Source organism: Gymnoscopelus braueri (assembly GCF_963280865.1).
Source record: "Gymnoscopelus braueri genome assembly, chromosome: 21".
NCBI lineage: Eukaryota > Metazoa > Chordata > Actinopteri > Myctophiformes > Myctophidae > Gymnoscopelus > Gymnoscopelus braueri.
In genome coordinates, this window is record NC_137623.1 from 24,033,706 (window position 1) to 24,053,627 (window position 19,922).

Here is a 19,922-nt window from a genome sequence, read left to right on the forward strand (position 1 = left end):
CGAGATTTCAATCTCGTCTAGTGAGACTTCCGTTTTTTTTTCTTCTTTTTTCTTTCGGTTGCATAGTGTTCTGTCACTATGAGTGTCAGATCTCAACAATAAAAAAAAGCTATTAAAATACGCGATCTAACGCAAGGTCCAAAATTCCCCTTTAAATTGTTTCTCAAAATGGTAAAAAATGCACACAACGTATACTGTAGGCAAAAGGGGGGTATGGTACAGCGCACAAGATAGGGCCCATGTGTCCTGTCCAACCTTATATATATTCCCTGTGTGTAATAAACTTTGTGAACTTGTCCCATGATACCAGTGGTGGAAAGTAACTAAGTACATTTACTCAAGTACAGTACTTGAGTGCAATTTTGAGATATTTTTTACTTTACTGGAGTGTTTCCAATTTTCAATACATTTACTGATGTACTCCACTACATCTCAGAGGCAAATATTGTACTTTCACTCCACTACAATTATCTGAAAACTTTAGTTACTAGTTACTTTGTAGATTTTGATAATTATTACAAAACATACATTAACCACTTTAGCCTATACACTTTAGCCATTTGAAAATAGCTGATCTACAAGCTCACAACGTGTCTCGAATGTGAGCTTGTAGATCTGCCATTTTCAAAAGATTTGCATACGCATCGAACTTGTGAAATGGGACATTCTGCATAATGAGTAATTCTACTTTTGGTACTTTTAGTATATTTTGATGCCAATACGTTTGCACTTTTACTCAAGTAAATTTGAAATACCGGACTTTTACTTGTAAATTAGTATTTCTAGATTATGGTATTGATACTTTTACTTAAGTAAAAACAATGTGAGTACTTTTTCCCACCACTGCTCACCACCCACTACCGTTAGGACCACACAGAGGGTCTATACCTAAATCCACTACAGTAGTGCACCAAGAAGTTTAAGGTGAATGAATGAGGTTTTGGGGGAGAAAAAAAGGAGCAGTTCTCCATGTTGCCAGAAGGGGGCACTAGAGTAGAATACTGCAACTTTTGGGAGTCAGTCTGTAAACAAAAGTGAGTCTGAATGAATGTAAAAATAGACTCATCTTTGAGGGGGACTGTCATGAGGACGAGATAACGTCAACTTCCACTGAAGAAAAGGCTGAGCTGTGTCTCTGTCACTATGCAGAGGGCAAGCATGCAGCTCATCTAGGACTAATTATGTGTACAGTCAGTGCACACACAAAATTATATTTTCTTCCATGTAGATTTACAGTACATACACCCAGTGGTGTAAAGTAACTAAGTACATTACTTACTGTACTTAAGTACAATTTTGAGGTATTTTTGGGCGGTGAAACCACCCCTATAAGTGAGGTTTGGAAAGTTGTACAATTATCCTGCGCTGTGAAATTTGTACAATTATCCTGCGCTGTGATTGGCCAAAAAGTACCCCGATGCCTTGTGATTGGCCAGTGTCACATGACACATGTGCATAGCCCTATATAAGAAACCATAACTTGAAAAAAACCATAAATTGGTTTTTTTCAAGTTATGGTTTCGTCCATCATAAAGAGTGTTTCAATAAATGTATTTATCTTTTGTACATGATTGGTTGACTCCATTCAGTATTGTGATTAGCTAGCAAGACACCGCCCACTTCACACAGGGTGTGATTTTTTACTATTTCCAATTTCCAGTACTTTTACTTCTACTCCACTACATCTCAGAGGAAAATAATGCACTTTTACTCCACCACAATTATTTGAAAACTTTAGTTACTAGTTACTTTGCAGATATGCATTATTATATTATAAAACATACATTAACCACTTCAGCCCTATTTTATACATAGGCTGTTTGAAAATAGCCGATCTACAAGCTCACAACGCGTCGCGATTGCGACACGTAGCTTGTAGATCGGCAGTTTTCAAACATTTAGTACTTTTATTTTTGGTACTTTAAGTACATTTTGATACCAATACTTTCGCACTTTTACTCAAGTAAATGTTTTATTCCGGACTTAACAGAGCATTTCTACAATGCAGTATTGATACTTTTACTTAAGTAAGAAATGCGAGTACTTTTTCCACAACTGCATACACCTTTTAATTTTTTTGTGCAAATTGGGAACATGGAACACACATACAGTACAGCATGGATGATTTTAGCCCTTAGAACTCATTCCTGTGCTACAAAGACATGCTGCATAATTGCTAGCATATTGCTGAAGAAAGGGGGTCTTCCAAGGTTCCAGTATAAAAGGCCTTTGTTGATGTATAACTTTCCCCTTCTCTCTCTCTCTCTGTAGCTTTTTTCCAAGACATTTGTATCCAGGTTGTAGGGCTCTTATCTCCCTGAGGCACAAAGAACTAGTGGGACGGGTTGGTAGGTACTAGGTAAGAGCCTTGTGACTTTAGCAGTACTTAACACATGAAGCAAAGGGTGTTGTAAGGTCTTTACTGGTTTCACAAGTCCTTTGGCAAGGTAACAAGACTCCCCGAGGCCCCTCCAAGAACCCCAAGGAGTAAAAAGGGGGGGGGGGGGGGGGAGCGGGTGCAGAGACATTTTAGCATGGCCTCACATGTAGCAAAAAAAAGACACGGAGCCACGATCTTTACAGGCTAGCTGCTTGAGAAAGTAAGCATGCTAACAACACTCGGGAGTTCAGCAGGTCAGCGGTTAAAGAGTCTTTGTTAAAATAAACACTGAACACTTGAGCGCAGAGGGGCTCATTGGAGTGCTCCAGTAAACATACCAACGCAATCAATACAGAACTCAATGCTCAACGGATCATGGGAGAGGCAGCAATGGAGGCGCACGGCGGGTAGGAATGCAGCGTATGTGACATATTAGGAGTGCAAGCTGAAACCTAACACGGGGATTCCCACACCGCTGAGCGAATGGGACGGCGGCCGGCTGGGATAATGAAAACGGCCGTAGACTCTCAAGAGCGACTCAACACTAAGCCAGAGCGAGCGGCCTTATTGGCCCGGGCTCTCTCTCAACGCCTCCAGACAGAAGGAGCTGTTCAGTGCATGTATACAGAAACGGGAGAGTCTCTTTTCCCTGTGTTTCGCCCCAGGTGGACAGGGTTTTTGTTAGACTTAGGCAAACCTTCTGTAAGGTTAGGGTTAAGGTTAGGGTTGAGCATAGTGTTTGTAAGGTTAGGGTTAGGCATAGTGTTTTTGAGGTTAGGGTTAGGGTTAAGGTTAAGTTTAGGAATAGTTTTTGTGAAGTTAAATGTTAGGGTTTAGGCGCGACCTGGGTGACACACCAATGAAAGAGGGAGTCCCATAGAGAAGCAGTTCATATACACATGTCGTGCCTGGACACGTTCAATTACGTAACCGTCACGCTAAAGGAGTATATAAGGTGAAGGGGAAGGGACGGGGGTGCTGATGAAGAACGGACATGACAGCTTCAGCCGTGGGCTTCAGAATGCGTTTGAAACGTCCACTCCGGCGCAGACAGACGCTCCCTTCAGCAGTGTGTGCTCCACGAGGCTTCAGCGTGTCCTAACACCACCTCACAGAACCACGACCCACGACCTTCAGCTCCTGCTGCTCCGACACGATGGCTTTACTGTCGGCCACAACATCCGGTCCTGGTATCCTCCACTTTTTGTTAACCCATTAACATTCTACAAATGTCCTTTAAATCCTAACAGTTTTCTGAAAAACTTGTTTTCTATGTCAGTGGTTCTCAAACTTTTTCATGTCAAGGACCCCCCGAAATGTAATGTATTTGGCCACGGACCCCCATCTCAAAATATTTTGTTCCAGGGACTCCCAGAAGCAAAGAAGGTTTAAAAAGGTTTGAGTTAAAAAGGTTTGCTTTAAAAAATATACATATTCAAAGATTTTTCAAAAATAGCAGATCTACAAGCTCGTAGCTCGCGGCACAACTATCCTTTAGCTATATTTCAATAGCTAAAGTATGAAATATGGCTAAAATCTTTCCCGGAAATCGCTTTCCCGGTCTTAATGGGTTAAAACAAAACAAAATGTGTGCCACTTGGAATGACTCAGTTGCATATTGAAAGTGTACGGTACCGTCACCTCGTTTCACCAACAGGGTGATTTGTTGATGGTAATTCGAGAGGTAACCTTTTTTTAAGGATTAAAGGCTGTAGACGGAAAACCTGAGGGTGCGAGGCAAAGCCAGGGGACAGAGCATACTAAAATACTTCACGCCTCTATCATTTGCTCACCTGGGGACGAACCCCCCCAAGGGGTTCGTCATGGCTTGTTATGTCCCTTTATGATCCGGGATTTAAGCCTCGATCAATGAAGCATGCGGGGCTAGGATATCCAGGGTTCAAGCCCCTAGACCGCTGAAGCATTCTCAACCTTTTTCCCCCTGTGGCTTTGATGACACAGATAGGCCACATTACATTACTTCCCTGGGGGTCTAAGTCTGAGTCATGATTAATTCTGCTCTTCGATCGTAAATTTAGGGTGGGGTGCGGTGGCTCATCTTTTCATTCTTCACTCTCTTCATATAAGATCAGTTAAAGGAGGGGGGGAGGTGGTGGTAATACTGTACAAGTGATTAAGAGAGAGAGAGAGTGACAAACATCATCTGCCTGCCTTCGTCCACTCCCGATTAAATGAATTAGCCTGGATGAGAAACAAGAGGTAAAATAAAGAACCTGCACGGAGGATGTGATTCACTGCAGCAGCAGCAGCAATGGCTCCTGCCTCCCTGACAGAGAGGCTGCAGACAGTCATTAACATTCACAGGCGAGGCGAGGAAGAGGAGGTGGAGAGAGAAGAAGGAGGGGTGGGTGACACAATGCACCACCACGCAGGTTTCAGAGAACTACTTGTTATCGATTCTTCTCTTCTCTTCTTTTTTTAACCCATTAAGACCGGGAACGCATCTGTGCTCATCAAGCTCATAGCGCGGCAGCGCTATGAGCTTGTAGATCTGCTATTTTTGAAAAACATTTGTAACTCAAATCTTTACTGCTGGGGATTCTACAAATGTCTTCTAAATGCTTTTATGGAAAAAAACATATGTTGCTATATATCAGTGGTTCTCAAACTTTTTCATGTCAAGGACCCCCCAAAATGTATATGTATTTGGCCGCGGACCCCCCCCATCTCAAAATGTTTAGTTCCAGGGACCTCCAGAAGCAAAGATTTGAGTTACAAATATTTGCTTTAAAAAAAATATATATATATATTCAAAGATTTGCAAAAAAAGAAGATCTACAAGCTCATAGTGCGGCACTCGGTGCCGTGCTATGAGCTTGTATATCTGCTATTTTTGAATAGCCAAAGAAGCTTCCCCGGTCTTAATGGGTTAAGCCGTACACTCATATCCGAACTAAGCGGGTATACCTAAGCATCAAAGAGATATACATTCCAGAATGCTCACGTCTTTTGCCTCATTTCAACACCTTTCAAACACACGACGGCGGCGCATCGAGCATATTAGAAAACCACGAGCACCGTACGTACGGTCACACAGGTGATGACAGAAGACAACGCGGGGTGCCGGGCTCATATTTATGACCCATTGAAAAGTTAGCCAGCCAGTAGCCAGGTGGGAGACTGCCCGTTGGTATGAAACTGTCCGGAAGATTTATCGTCCTCATCTGGCCCTCCTACCATACCTTGGCGTTCCGCAGGGTCACCTTCTTTCTGACATCACATCCTGGTGCCAGGCTAGCTAGCGGGGCCGTAAAAAACAGGAGGGTTTTTATGAGGCTCCACCTTTGGGACCTTCTGGGGGAGCAGAAATATCTTGAACCGTCCATCGCTCACGCTGCTCCGTGCCCTTTGCTGCTCCAAGCAGATCAGCTTTCCCTCTCTGTGCTGCACTCTTCATACTGATGGACTTTCATCTCCTGTGCTACTTTTAACATTTTATGATGTCATATTACCAATTACTTTCAATTAATTTGGTATCTGTGAGGATGTCTCCCGTTTGTAGCCTAATTGCTAGTGTTAGAAATCTGTGAGATTAGACTGTGATTGCACTGTGTTTTATCTGCGTTTGCTCCGAGAGTGTACTAATGTAAACAAGTAGTGGACCCATAGAGCAGCCTCTGGCTACGTTCCGTAAATGAGATGCGTGCCTTTCTGTACATAATCCTTGCACTTGTAAATAATAGCACAGAGCCGTGGGGGTGAATCGTTTTGCTTTTCTTGTAAATATAAATGCCACTGTGTGTGCAGCAATAAACATTTTCTTCCATTATGATTCATTGTAAGTCTCTTTGTGCTGCGCTCGCTTTCAACTGTAAAGAAACATTTAAAGCAGATGTTGTAAACGAGAAAATAAATGAATGATTCAGTGTTGAGGCAACTGCATGCTCTATTTCTTGTATTAATGTTACCAGAAACAAAAATCGATTGAGCTTCAGTCATATTTTAGTCATCTGAAATGTTTTAGTCTAGTTTTAGTTGACTAAATATCTTAATATCTCTAAATCTTAAGTTGATTTATTTTGGCGGGCCCTGACGTCTTAATGCCTGATTCAGACTTAGCTGTATGCAGAAAATAGCTGATCTACAAGCTCACAACGCGCGTTGTGAGCTTGTAGATCAGCTATTTTCTGGCCGCGACACCCGCGCGAACACATAAAATGACTTGTCTTAGTTCTGCTGCATCTGTTCTCCACTAGTCCCTCCCAAACATTATTGTCTAGTTTTCAGTTGTTGACAAAATTGTCAGTATATTTAGTCTTAGATCATAGCTTAGTTTTTATTTTGTTTTTATATTTTTTTTGTCAGTGAAATAAAGGTAGTCGAGTTTTAGTCGATTGCACAAAGATGATTCAAAAGCTACAGCTAGATTTCAATGGAATTAGCTGTGCACCTTCCTGCCCCCAGAGGATGGCCCCTAACTGATGTTGGTGACCTAACGGCCTTTCCTCTAGTGCCATACTTAGGCCAAAGTTTCCACTTGCACATGAGATATCTCAAAATCTAACGGCCAGGTTGCCATGAAGCTTGCCGAGCGCATTCATGCTCCCTGGAGGATGATCTCTAACGTCATCACTTTTACTCTAGCGCCGAGGAGCCCTTCTGATCCCAGAGGTGACATTTCCGCAGCTGCAAGTTGATCATTAATATACTGTATAGCAGATATGAAGCAATATGCATGCTGGATCCTCCCCCTTTAACGGTCCTCCGGAGATGGATTTCTTTTCTGGGGGTGGACTTCTGCAGATGAGCCGGATTTAATCTTCCAGGCGCACCACAGGATCAGTCCTATTTTTACCGGTATGAAACCATCAATCTATCAAGGAGGTGAATTTAATATCACAATCCAGTGCCATCCTTCTACTGCCATCTACCTGGAAGAGAATGGAGGGTTGATGCATGTTGTCACCAGAGTGGGTGACCCTAACGGGTCCATTTGGTTCCATTTGTACACTCTCTGAGTTAAATTGACATTGATTTTACAATAGAAATTGGGGTCCCAGAGATAAAAATGCCATTAAATGGGGGTCCGTAGCCTAATGCATGTCAAACTGGGGGTCCTTGAAATTAAAATGGTTGAAAATCACTGCTAGAGCCGTAAAAATCTTCTCTTATGGGGGTCCTTGCAGGCATATCTTTTCAAATGGGGGTCCGCAGGCTAATAAGTGTCAATTTGGGGGTCCTCAACATGAAAAAGTTTGAGAACCACTGCCTTAAACTGTCGTTCAAACCACCTAACTCCAAATTGTGGAGATAGTTGTCAGACGGGGAAAAGAATCTCCACATTAATGGTCAAAAACCTCCTAACTGCACTTGAGCTGTATTCGGATAAAGTGATGATAATATAAGGACACATTCTCTGACAATGTATAAAGTCACCAAACCAAATTTGATGAGGCAGCGTTGTTGCTCTAAAAACATATATATTTTTTTTCATTTCCTGAAAAGTTAATATTTTGGACATAGCTGACATGCTTCTAGTGGGCATAAGGACTTGGGTTCAAATCCGACCCCCCCGTCTTGTCTCGTGTGTCTCTCCTCTGCTCTTGATTTCCTGTCTCTCTACTATAAATAGATGTAAGAGGGGGGGGGGGGGCTCCAATGAAAAATAGTTGGGAACCACTGCTTTAATAATTTTTTCCTTGGACCCCCTCCTTCTTACATCAGACACTATCTGAAGCCCTCCACACACACACACACACACGTTTTTCAAACATATTAACCACTTCAAGCCCTATATACTTGTGATAGGAAAAATAGCATAAATAGCCTATCTACAAGCTCACAACGTGTCACGAGGCAACGGGTCGTGAGTTTGTAGATCTGCTACTTTGGCCGTTTTTGAAAATGCCCCCTTTCTCTGCTTTCTATTGCTTTTTTGGCAAAAACAACCTACATTGATGGATCGTTGTGAAGAATAATATTCTATGATTTTTCAAAGGTTATTGAAAACACTCGGAAGGGTAGCTGTAGACGATGTTTTACTCTAGCAGTTAATGAGTTAAGTTTGACTGATATCACATGGATTTCATAAAGGCAGACAGTGGATGAAAGAAAGTTATGATTTTGTGCAACTTTTTGTTTTTACTACCACGAAAACAAACAAGGCCTCATTGCACCAAAGCCTCCCTCCCCCCTTTGCCAGCCCTCCCCCAAGGTTGGGGAAAAAGAGAAAAAAGCATACTTTTGCCAAAAATAAATCCTTAAGAACAACAAGTGTTATCTCTGTGAATCTCCGTGTCAGGACCTTCTCAGGCTGCTGTCAAAGGAGGAGGTGGAGAAGTTCACTTGCTTGTGGTAAATGTCTCTGCAGTGAGCCCACAGCCTTGGCCCCGGGGTTCTAATTGCATTCTGCTGTGCTCGGCTAGATAGGACCATATCATGTGACACTCTCTCTCTCGCTCGCGCTCTCTCTCTCTCTCTCTCTCTCTCTCTCCCTTGCTCCCTCCCTCCCAACTCACAACTCTCTCTATCACCCCTAGCCTGAGGCCCTGACTCATATGATCCAGCGCTCTCACACACACACAGCCATGTGAGGACATCAACATTATATGACATCGATTTAATAAAATAAATGAAAAACCCCTAACCTTTAAATTCTTAACCCCGACCTGAATCTGTTTACTAAATGTAAACCTAACTCCACATATCTGTTTCTCAAACATTTCTCTTGTGCGAGGAGGACCAGGAAAATGGTCCAATTCTACTATACTTGGGAGGACATTTGTCCCTCACAAGTGATACAAGCGCGCACACACACGCACGCACGCACACACACATCACCAGTGGTGGAAAAAGTACTCAGATATTTTACTTAAGTAAAAGTATCAATACTGCAATATAGAAATACTCCATTACAAGTAAAAGTCCGGAATTCAAAGTTTACTTGAGTAAAAGTACAAAAGTATTGGTACAGTATCAAAATGTACTTAAAGTATCAAAAGTAAAAGTAAAAAGAGGTTAGAAAAAAGTTACTAGTAACTAAAGTAAAAGTACAATATTTGCCTCAGAGATGTAGTGGAGTAGAAGTAAAAGTACTGAAAATTGGGAGTACTCCAGTAAAGTTAATATACTTCCAAATTGTACTTGAGTATATGTACTTAGTTACTTTACACCACTGATCAACTGATCATGTTTTTCTACAGCACACTGACTGAACCTAAGCCAAGGCCTCTCTCTCTCTCTCTCTCTCTCTCTCTCTCTCTCAGCATGTCAACCCATTCACAGCGCCGGGAGGAAGGTCACATATCAGTGCTCGTTCCTCACAAGCCACACCTCACAGCAGCAGTTCGCAAACCTTTTCGCGCCAAGGACCCCCTCCCCCAAATAGATATGTATTTGATCAGGGACCCCCCTCCCCCCCTCCACTCCATCTGAAAAGGTTTTGTGTAAAAAAATGAAAAATAATCCAAATGACTCAACATTTGATATTAAAAAAAAAAACAGATGTACAAGCTCGCAGGGGGTGGCACGAAGTGCGCCGAGTTTTGAGCTTGTGTATCTGCTACTTATGATGCTTTTGTGTGACGCTGTAGTATGATCACATATTGGGCGTTAATTTACGAAGAAGAAACATAAAATATGGAGACAAGGTTTCTGCCCGACAACAGCGATATATATAGCAACAACTAAAATGACACAGAGGCGTTCCCAGCTTAAAAGGTAGAACAACATATATGTGTAACAAGTTCAACAGGTCTACATGGGTTAAAGTTGAAATATGGAGATTTTCTGCCCTCTATATATATGCTTATCTGCTACAGGTGCTTATCGTCCCAGCATCCCCCCCCCCTCTGTTTGAGGAGACAAGAAGAAACGACCATTCTCTTCTTCTTTCCTCCTCTCCTCCTCATCGCTCTTTACTCGTTCCCATCGGCACCACACTCTTGAGAGCAGCTGAGGTACTTAACCAGGCTGAAAAGGATATGCATTATTCACACACAGCCCTTTCCCCACCCATGTGTACAACAGTGAAGAAATCAGGAGTCGTCTGGAAAACTCTGAGTGATTAACATTAAAAAGCTGGGGGGCAGAATGAGGCGACCCGATTTGACGAATTATTAAAGGTGCAATTCCACGTGGGCTCTAATGCCTGACAGCGAATCCCTGGTTCGATTCCCAGCCGCCTGGACTATTTCCTGCAAGTCACTCCCCTACTCTACTAATAAAAAAAAATCACACCCAGTGTGAAGAGAGTGGTGCCTTTGAATTAGTGTAACTGGTTGCATCCTTGTGTTGCAATCAGCTGCAGCTGTTGAGGCCGTGCTCAAACGGACGGACAGACGGACCCACACACACCGGTCAAGTGTAGGAATGGCTGGCACCACTCAAAAAGCCAAAAGAATAACACCCCCGCCCCCAAACAAACAAAACAAAAACAAAGCTGGAGGGCAGTGCCTGTTTCAAATGCCAACCCATAGCTGTGTTGGTCCAATTAATAACAGGGACTTAGCTAGGCCTAGAACTATGTTTAGAAGAGAGCTTTTCCACACAATTTCCTGAGGCATGAAATTCGGATTTAGAAATGTTCCACACCTGTAATGACTCCTCGCGTATTAATAATAGTGCGTTTTGCTATAATAATTTATTTCCTACAAACCGTTTAGCTTGTCCATTCTATCCATTGATTCGAGCCGTCAAAAGGTTTGTGCTACAAAGGTTAGGCTAAGTGGGTGCTGCTGTGTGCACAGCTTGTATACGTGTTTGGGTCACAAAGCAGCAAGTGTACGGATGGATGGCTTCATAGTCGTATGTATGCTCGACATAAAACATGAATAGATTTACAATCCACAGTGCATCTTCTCTTGGATCACTGGGCCTGTAACCTTCAGTGACCTCGTCTTCACACAGATCCCAATGATTCACTTGACCTTTAACAGGGAGAAAGAGGCCGTACACGTCCTTCATATGGGTCATCAGTCTGGCCTGACACACAATACAATTCAACAATCCACTTCCTGTCCTTCCTCCGCAGCCGAGCCCGTGAATCAAAGGCGGAAGAGGGTGACAAAAGATTCTATTTTATATCTTTTGGCAGCGCATTAAAGTCCTTGTATAAACAGACCTTTACCAGAGTACATATTAGGAAAACATACTGAATCGTGGGGAGAATAACTGGGAAGAGAAATCCCAGCACATTGCCTCAAGGTGTGCCGCCTGGCTGGTTAAAACCTTTGAGATGCAAACAACTACACGGCAAAATCAAGGACCGTTTATCTCCTAGAGAGTAAGAATGGACAAGTCAATTTTTCACACTCATGAGTTAAAATAGACCCTCAGGTCTGTTTTACACTGTACAGCGGTGGTTCTCAACCTGTGGGTTGGGACCCCCAGGGAGGTCCCAACATGCTTTTGGGGGGGGTCCCCAGATGATAATTTGAAGTGGCAATTTAAGGACTTTTTATGCCAAGTTTTTAATGCCAAAAACAAAATGACTGCATAAAGGGTAATCAAGAAACTAACTGGTCAAACCTTGGCCAAATTGTCAAATAATATAAGAAAGAGGCAAAAATTGTGAGAAAATAGCTTCGAGGCATTGTAAGATTGTAGATCTACTATTTTCACAATAATTATCTATGGAACCGAGTCAAACAAAATGTAATGCCTGAACTCCTACATTCCAAGTGCTTGTCAGGATGGGGGGTCCCCAGTTCAAATATGATTATTTTGGGGGGTCGCGGCCTGAAAAGGTTGAGAACCACTGGTGTACACAGTATAAGGCAGGGATGGGCAACTGGCGGCCCGCGGGCCGCATGCGGCCCGCACCGTCACTCAATGCGGCCCCAGGCCAAAATCCAAAAAAAAAAAAAAAAAAAAAAAGTTTTTTTTTTTTTTTTTTTTTTTATAGTTTTTTTTTTTATCACAAAGAAAAACAAAGTAATCTAAACATATCGGAAATGGTGAACTATTGCCTTCAACTGTTCCAAACATGCAACTTTCCATGAACCATTTTAATTACAACAGTCCACCAGTAGAGCGCGCTCTCGTTTATTTTAATAGTTCTATTAAAATAAACGAGAGCGCTTAAAAATTAAAAATTAAAAATTAAAAATTAAAAATTAATAAGGCTTCAGCCTTATTAACTATAATTCTAGTGTTCATTTTTGTATATTTTAAGCCAAGGTTACAGCAATACTCTGAAAGGCATACTCAGAGATGTGAAGTTTTGTTTAGCAGTACAGCTGTAGTAAGTTGATAGAAGCATTACTAAATGCTAAATAAAAACAAAGTTATAACAAATAATAATAGTTAATATCCCTTATTTATCACATATGTGACTATTATGGGCTTTTTGAGTAATGGGGTACTACTGGCGAGAGTGCCGATAAACTGGGGCGGGCTGGGACCAAAATTCAGCCCTGGCATTTTGGTCCGAACCGGCGCACCGCCCCCGGACCGTTTTGTCAACCGGGGGGGGGGGGTCCCTGCCGATAAACAATGCGGCCCCCTGCCGATAAACAATGCGGCCCCCCAGAGTGATTGAGGAAATTTTGTGGCCCTCACCATCTACAAAGTTGCCCACCCCTGGTATAAGGTAAGGAAGCCATAAGTCTTCTTACCTGTGGATCTGTCCATTCTTATGAAGGTACTCCAGGCCTTCGAGCACCTCCTTCAGCATGGTGGCTATGCTAGCCTCGTCCAGGACACCTGCCTTGTGCTCACCCCGCGAGATGATGTGCTTGATCACGTCCAGCACAGAACCTGGCCCAAACAAACACACAGGCGAAAGAGAAAAGAAAAAGAAATATCAGACACAAGCCACAGCCCATTAAGACCTGAATCTAAAATGACACAGATGCTTTCCCGGTTTTAATGGGTTAAAGTGACATGGAGCTTTTTGGAACCTTGGGTTGTATAACTATCTGGACATGATAGAAGCTCAAAGTTGTCATCTTTATCTGTTGCCTCTGTACTCTGTGTAGTACTGTATGTAAGTATGTAAGTGTTATTTGTGTATTTGTTTAATTTGACTGGACAATTGGATTTGATTTTATAATGTTAATTTGTGTTTATATATTTATTTTATTTTTTGCTTTTTGTAATTTGTATTTTTTGTTGTACATCTGTTGCTTTGCTTTGTTCAGAACCCCAGGAAGACTAGAGGCTCATTCATATGTCTCTAATGGGGATCCTTTAATAAACATAAACATATAAACGTTCAACATTGAGAATGAGGCATGTTACTGACTTTAATGACACACTTCAAGTTGTCTTTCAGTTGACCTCTGGGACTATGGTGGTGTAAGTGTGTACATACACATTTACATGAAATCTCGGAGAAATGTCTTGTTTGTGTCTGGTAATAATGAGGCGACCCGCCATAGTCGAGCTCCCGCATGGATGAGAATGTCACTGCAGGGGCTCTCTTCTACACCGGGCCTACACTGTACACCAGGCACCATAAGTAAGTACATTTACTTAAGTACTGTACTTAAGTAAATTTCTTAGGTACTTTTACTTTCTTCAGTATTCACAATTTTCAATACTTTCACTGCATCTCAGAGACAAATATTGTACTTTTACTCCACTACAATCATTTGAAAACTTTAGTTACTAGTTACTTTGTAGATTGTGATTATTATTACAAAGCATACTTTAACCACTTTAGCCCTATTTAAACTTGAAAATAGCCGATCTACAAGTTCAGATGTGACGCGTTGTGGGCTTGTAGATCTGCTATATCTTTTTATACATTTTAGACATTTGATAAATTGTGAAACGGGACGTTCTGCATAATGAGTACTTTAAGTGTATTTTGATGCCTATACTTTTGTACTTTTACTCAAGTAAATTTTTATTACTTTTTCCACCACTGCTGTACACAGACCAATTCATATTAAAAAACACTTCCTTCCTAGTGTGCTGGCAAACATTCAAACTAAATATCTCCCACAATCTGTGGTTGTTGCTTATGTCAATTAGATTATGTGAAGAAGACATGAGCTTTGTTTTTTCTTGGCAAGAAAACAACGGTATTTTATTTTAATCTAATTTATATAAGAGGGGTCATCTTAAGAAACGGGAAATAATTGTTAACATTCCCACAACCTTTTAATTTGGACCAAAAAACAAAAAAAAAACGATGTGGGAGGAAGAAATAATTATGGCATGGGGCTGAGGATCAGCATGGGAGAGAACCGCGGAGCACAGAGGAATCTTGATTCCTGATTGGTTGATTGACTGACTGCTCTTGTTGAATTCAGACGCTATAAGGGTTTGACAGGGCGTCTGGCTCTAGAACTGTCGGCAGGGCTCGGTTGGAGCCCGACTTGACAGGGCATCATCATCATGTGTCCCCTTCGCCTGGCAACAGCCGAACAAAAAGAAGCTCTCTGTCTGGAGGAAAAAAGCCAGACGGCCGTCTGAGCATGAGTTCCATTTTCTGTCAAGGCTCCCAGAATAGACCCAGAGAGAGAGAGAGGACACGTCTTCAGAGCGGAGGCGCCTAGATGTACGAAACGCACCTTGGAACTCACTATCAGGGGGAACGAAGCGAGACTAATTGTATGGACAAAGATGACGAGCACAAAATTTGCTGGATGAATGTGTCATCTTTGTGGCGTTTGTTCTACACACACACACACACACACACACACACACACCATCTTTTCACTCACACACACACACACACACACACACACCAGGAAAAGGGCCTTTTCAAGGTCCTGAAACGCTGTCCTCGGCAAAGGGCCCGCCGCCAATTGGATTCTGCCACTGTGAGTGAGGCAGCGAGCCAGGCCAGTGTGGTACCAGGATATTTATCTGCTCAGTCAGTCTAGGACGAGGATGTTGTCTCTTCTTCTCCTCCCGGCGACGCTCAATAGAGACACTCATTGCAACAACGTCCACTGGGGCCAATGATGCAGAGCCACCTCCGACACCACACAGGACAATGTTATTGCAGAGGGAGAGAGGGAGGGCAGGGAGCACGGTTGCCAGATCTGCTTATTATAATTTCCCTGCAAGATTTTATTTGAAAATAGCCGATCTACAAGCTCACACTCGCGACGCGTTGTGAGCTTGTAGATCGGCTATTTTCAAATAGCTGATGTATATGTTAAAGTGCTCATGTGGCCCCATAGTCGCTTCTTTTGGGCTGGTTTTCCTAGACCTGGTTTGCTTGTTTCTCTCACAGAATCTGGCAACACTGGCAGGGGAGACAGAAAGTAGGTGAGGCAAAGAAGCTGATGCTGGGGTTCACCGGGTTCCTGGTGCAGCAGTGACTATGCACTCAGACCATGATTCAGCTCAGTGGCCGTGAAAAGAGAAAAAGGGGGGAACGTAGGCGAGCCCGTCCTAGAGGAGGATGGAGGAAGACTCAAAGGAGAAGCGAGCGTGCGTGTGTGCACGCACGCGCGCAAGATAGTGGCTGAGTGTGTGTGAGTGTGACAGCTCCTTTGAAGCCGCGTGAAAAAAAGAGAGCCAGCTCGCTAGCTATTGCCTCTGTTCTCCGTTCGCTCGCCGTAATCTTGATGCGTCTGCTGCATCTCGCTCTGATCTCCATCTCCCAGTCTGAGAGGAATGAGGGGAGGGGAGGAGAGGGAAGTAAGAAATGATCTGACAGGTAAGAATGAAACGCTGATGAAGGCCTGAGTAGCAGAAACGCGTCCGTTTGTCACGACTGCTGCTGCTGCGGTAAATTAAAACATTCAAAAGGAAATGTACCTGGTGGGTGCGGACTGTTTCTATAGACTGTTCACAGAGTCTGTCCTTCTCTTATTAAAACATTCAAAGGAAATGTACCCTGTGGGTGCGGACTGTTTCTATAGACTGTTCACAGAGAGTCTGTCCTTCTCTTATTAAAACATTCAAAGGAAATGTACCCTGTGGGTGCGGACTGTTTCTATAGACTGTTCACAGAGAGTCCGTCCTTCTCTTATTGAACTGACAGTAGAGCTCGGCTCAGCTCGGACTTCTGTCCCATAGTATTTGAACAAGCGAGCTGCCATCGTCACTGCAGAAATCCAGAGTGTTAAGAGAGGGTCAATTCTTCTTTCACCCTCTGAGGTAAATTGACACTCAGGATTTCTGAGTGACTAAAAAGCCCAACGAGCGAAGGACCGGTGGGGGAGGGGGATACGGATACAGCAGGGGTTCTCAACCTGTAGGTCGTACCAGTGGGTTCACGGTCATGGTCCTGAGTGAAATAAATGATGATGATGATGAGCACCGTGAACTTGAACTCTACGAGCTCAGAGCTGCTATTTACACTATATTTGATCCTTTTTGTAGATTTCTGGAAAATCTTTGAAATGTCTACATTTTAATACAGCAATGCATTGATATTAAAAAGAAAATGTACTTTGTAATTTGTACTTTTGAATACTTTCGGTATTTTTGAAAGCAAGAACAAATTTGACTGAGGAACTTTCACTTGTAAGTCGAGTCATATGTGACCAGGGAGGAGTATTATACTTTGACTCAAGTACTGGGGTTTAGTACTTTGTCCACCACTGGTACTACAGACAGACACAGCGGCAGTGTGTGAATTACAGGCAGGGTCGAGGGGATCTACAAATGCCACGGATGTCAGCTTCTCTCAAACTCAGCCGATTGAACTTCTTATGCCTCATTAATTTGTTCCGACGCACCGCACACCAACCAACCAAACTGTGCACGTTCTAACTGTTCAAAGGTTCGTTTTGCGTAGGGGGGGGGGAAACTACTTCTGCTTAAAGCTTTGGTTTGAATGGTGCATGCCTGATCTCCTCCCCCCCACCCCCGCCCCCCCACCCCCTCCAGGGAAGGGCTTATCTACCGTAAATCACACAGCGATTATATCAGCTGAACTCTTGACTTTAAATACCACTGTACGGCATGCAAATTAACAGGGAAATGTCAAATGATCGTTCAGTTTCATTCAGTTTAGAAGAGCCAGTCAGACAGAAGGGAGATTAAGCGCCACACACACACACACACACAAGTGACATTGTGTTTGAGCCTGTCGCAATTATTACATAACCGCCTAATCACAATTATTTGAGATAATCACAGTTATTCTTTGCATAAATCGTCATGATCATTTCCATGTTGAAAAATGTTTCATATATTTAAAAAAATACTGGACAGAAACACAATTAACCCTTTAAGACCTGGAACGCATCTGAACATTTGTAACTCAAATCTTTGCTTCTGGGGGTCCCTGGAATAAATTATTTTGAGATGGGGGTCCACGGCCAAATACATATACATTTTGGGGTCCTTGGCATGAAAAAGTTTGAGAGCCACTGACATAGTAACATAAGTCTTTTTCAAAAAACTGTTAGGATTTAGAAGACATTTTGTAGAATCAGCCACAGGTCTTAATGGGTTAAATTGTTAATCGCAATTATTTGAGCGACAATTAATCGTGAAGTGATAATGTCAATATCGTGACAGCTATAAACACCTCTGTGTTTGAGTTTCATTCCGAACAGTACCAAAAGAACGGCGCATATGGTGGATGTTTTAACACGCCGCTTCATCCATGAAGATCATGTTTTTACGATTACAGTGGTTTTTCCCCTGGACCCTCGAGCAAAGCAGCAGGCGGGGAGACAAGAGGGTGATGAAGATGAGTGGAGCATGGTTAGGATCCGAAGCCAAGTGTGCTAAAGGCCAACGGAGAATGCCAAGGGAGTGGTGTTAGTGGGAGGGAGCAGGGACGAGGACAATGAGGGGTGGTAAAGATTTGAGAGCCTCACCAAATCCTGGCTGAGGCAGCAAAGTGATGGAATAATTAAAAGACATCGCAACAAAACAAAACTTTTAAGTATGTGAAGGAATTGACTCCATTGAAACTTTAAACTGGTCACACGATTGTGTAAGCTGCGCGTGTGTGTGTGTGTGTGCGTGTGCGTGTGCGTGTGCGTGTGCGTGTGCGTGTGTGTGCGCGCATTTAACAGGGAATGAACTATAAGGGAATCTGACTGTTTAGAAATACATTGAATGTCTTTCTTCTGTTCATTAAAGGGGTGCAACAGTTAAGCAAACTAATCAATTTGATCGATTATAGGAAATAATCTATTTGAATAAAATAATTGTTTTTCAAAATTGGCGATCAAAGAGCATTGCATCGTGATGCATTGTGAGCTTGTAGACCAGCTATTTTCGCTAGCTTTGCATAAAACGATGTATGAAATAGGGGTTAGGTGGTAAGTATGAAATAGGGGTTAAGTGGTAAGTATGAAATAGGGATTAAGTGGTTATCCAAACTAATTAATTTATTCGATTTAAAATGTTTTTCTTTTGTGTGTGTCGATTAGTTCAAATACTGTAAAATTATTCGATTCATTGAAAAAGTAATCGAATCGAATTATCACTAAGAAAAGAATCGATGGTTGCAGCCCAAATCTTAAGTCATCAGATACTGAAAAACTCCACGAAACGACGGCCATGTTACAAATCCATTCCTCACAGTCTTTTCATATGCTAAATTCAGACCGGGCTATTAACAACCAGCCTTGTACCGCATCCCATTTTTGACTGGCGTTCATTCAGCGCTGGCAGCGCGGCCGACTGTGGGTTAGCGAGGCTGCCCATTAGTCTCCTGGTAACGCATTCCTTGTCTTGCTTTGGTATGACTCACTCCGTTCCCGTGGGGCTCCATGGATCTCCATCCAGTCAGTGTGGGGTCAGCTTAGTGACAGGTTATATGCACTGGTAGGGCTTCAATGGAACGCTTGTTCACACGGCTCACATTCAGAACAGGATTTTCTTGAAAAGCCCTACCCTTAAAAGGAGAATTCTGAATTCTGGACTACCTTTTTCTCACCTTTATATGATATTATTATATCCTAGGAAGAGTGGTACAGTAGGGGAAAAAATCCATTGTACTTTTGGCTCCGCCCCCTCAGCCAAAAGTACACCCTGCGTATGTCACTGATCACATGACCTCAATCGATTCTCTAGTTCTAGACAACATAGAAGGGGGGGGACTTTTTTCTTATTTCCACACAACAGCTCTAAGGTGTATTAAAGACATACTTCAATGTTGAAAATGAGTGGTATTCCCCTTTAAATGGTTTAGGACCAAAATAAATGTCTGATCTCGTACGATATCATGAACCATCCCAACCTCTCAGGTCATCTGGTTAAGGCCTACTTTAAACATGGGGAAGCAGCATTTAGTTTTTATGCACCACATATCTGGAACAAACCTCCCTCCCTTTGAAAACACAACCAAAGACCTTTCTGTTTGTCGCTGCCTTTGATTGGGTACTTCTTCTTTTTTCTCTTTTCTTTTCTGCACTGTAACTGCATCTGTACATTTTTACGTCTTTTGTTTTATGCACGTAATGCATGTAATATTATAATTGTGTTTCCTTTGCTTGATGTTCTGAGAAAAGCACATTGAATTGCCTTGAAATGCGCTATCCAAATCAAACTGCCTCGCCTTGCCTATGCTCTTCAAGTAACTCAATGAGTTTATCTGTGTCCGTGCATCTGCTTTCAGAAAGAGAGAATGCTGCTGCGCAACCAGGGAATAATGCAGTCTGACAGCGTTTGCCCTTTATTCTTTTCTTCGAGAATGAGAGCTGTCGGA

The 19,922-nt window shown here is 42.6% G+C and overlaps 1 protein-coding gene across 4 annotated transcripts in view; it reads right to left on the minus strand.

Moving 5' to 3' along the window:
* Positions 1-19,922, minus strand: part of oxsr1b (oxidative stress responsive kinase 1b) — an 82,686-nt gene that overhangs the window by 25,880 nt on the left and 36,884 nt on the right. For all 4 annotated transcript variants that reach the window (XM_080418217.1, XM_080418218.1, XM_080418215.1 and 1 more), the window contains exon 4: positions 12,958-13,099. In XM_080418217.1, coding sequence (XP_080274343.1) covers positions 12,958-13,099 — 142 coding nt within the window. The remainder of the gene's footprint in view (positions 1-12,957; positions 13,100-19,922) is intronic.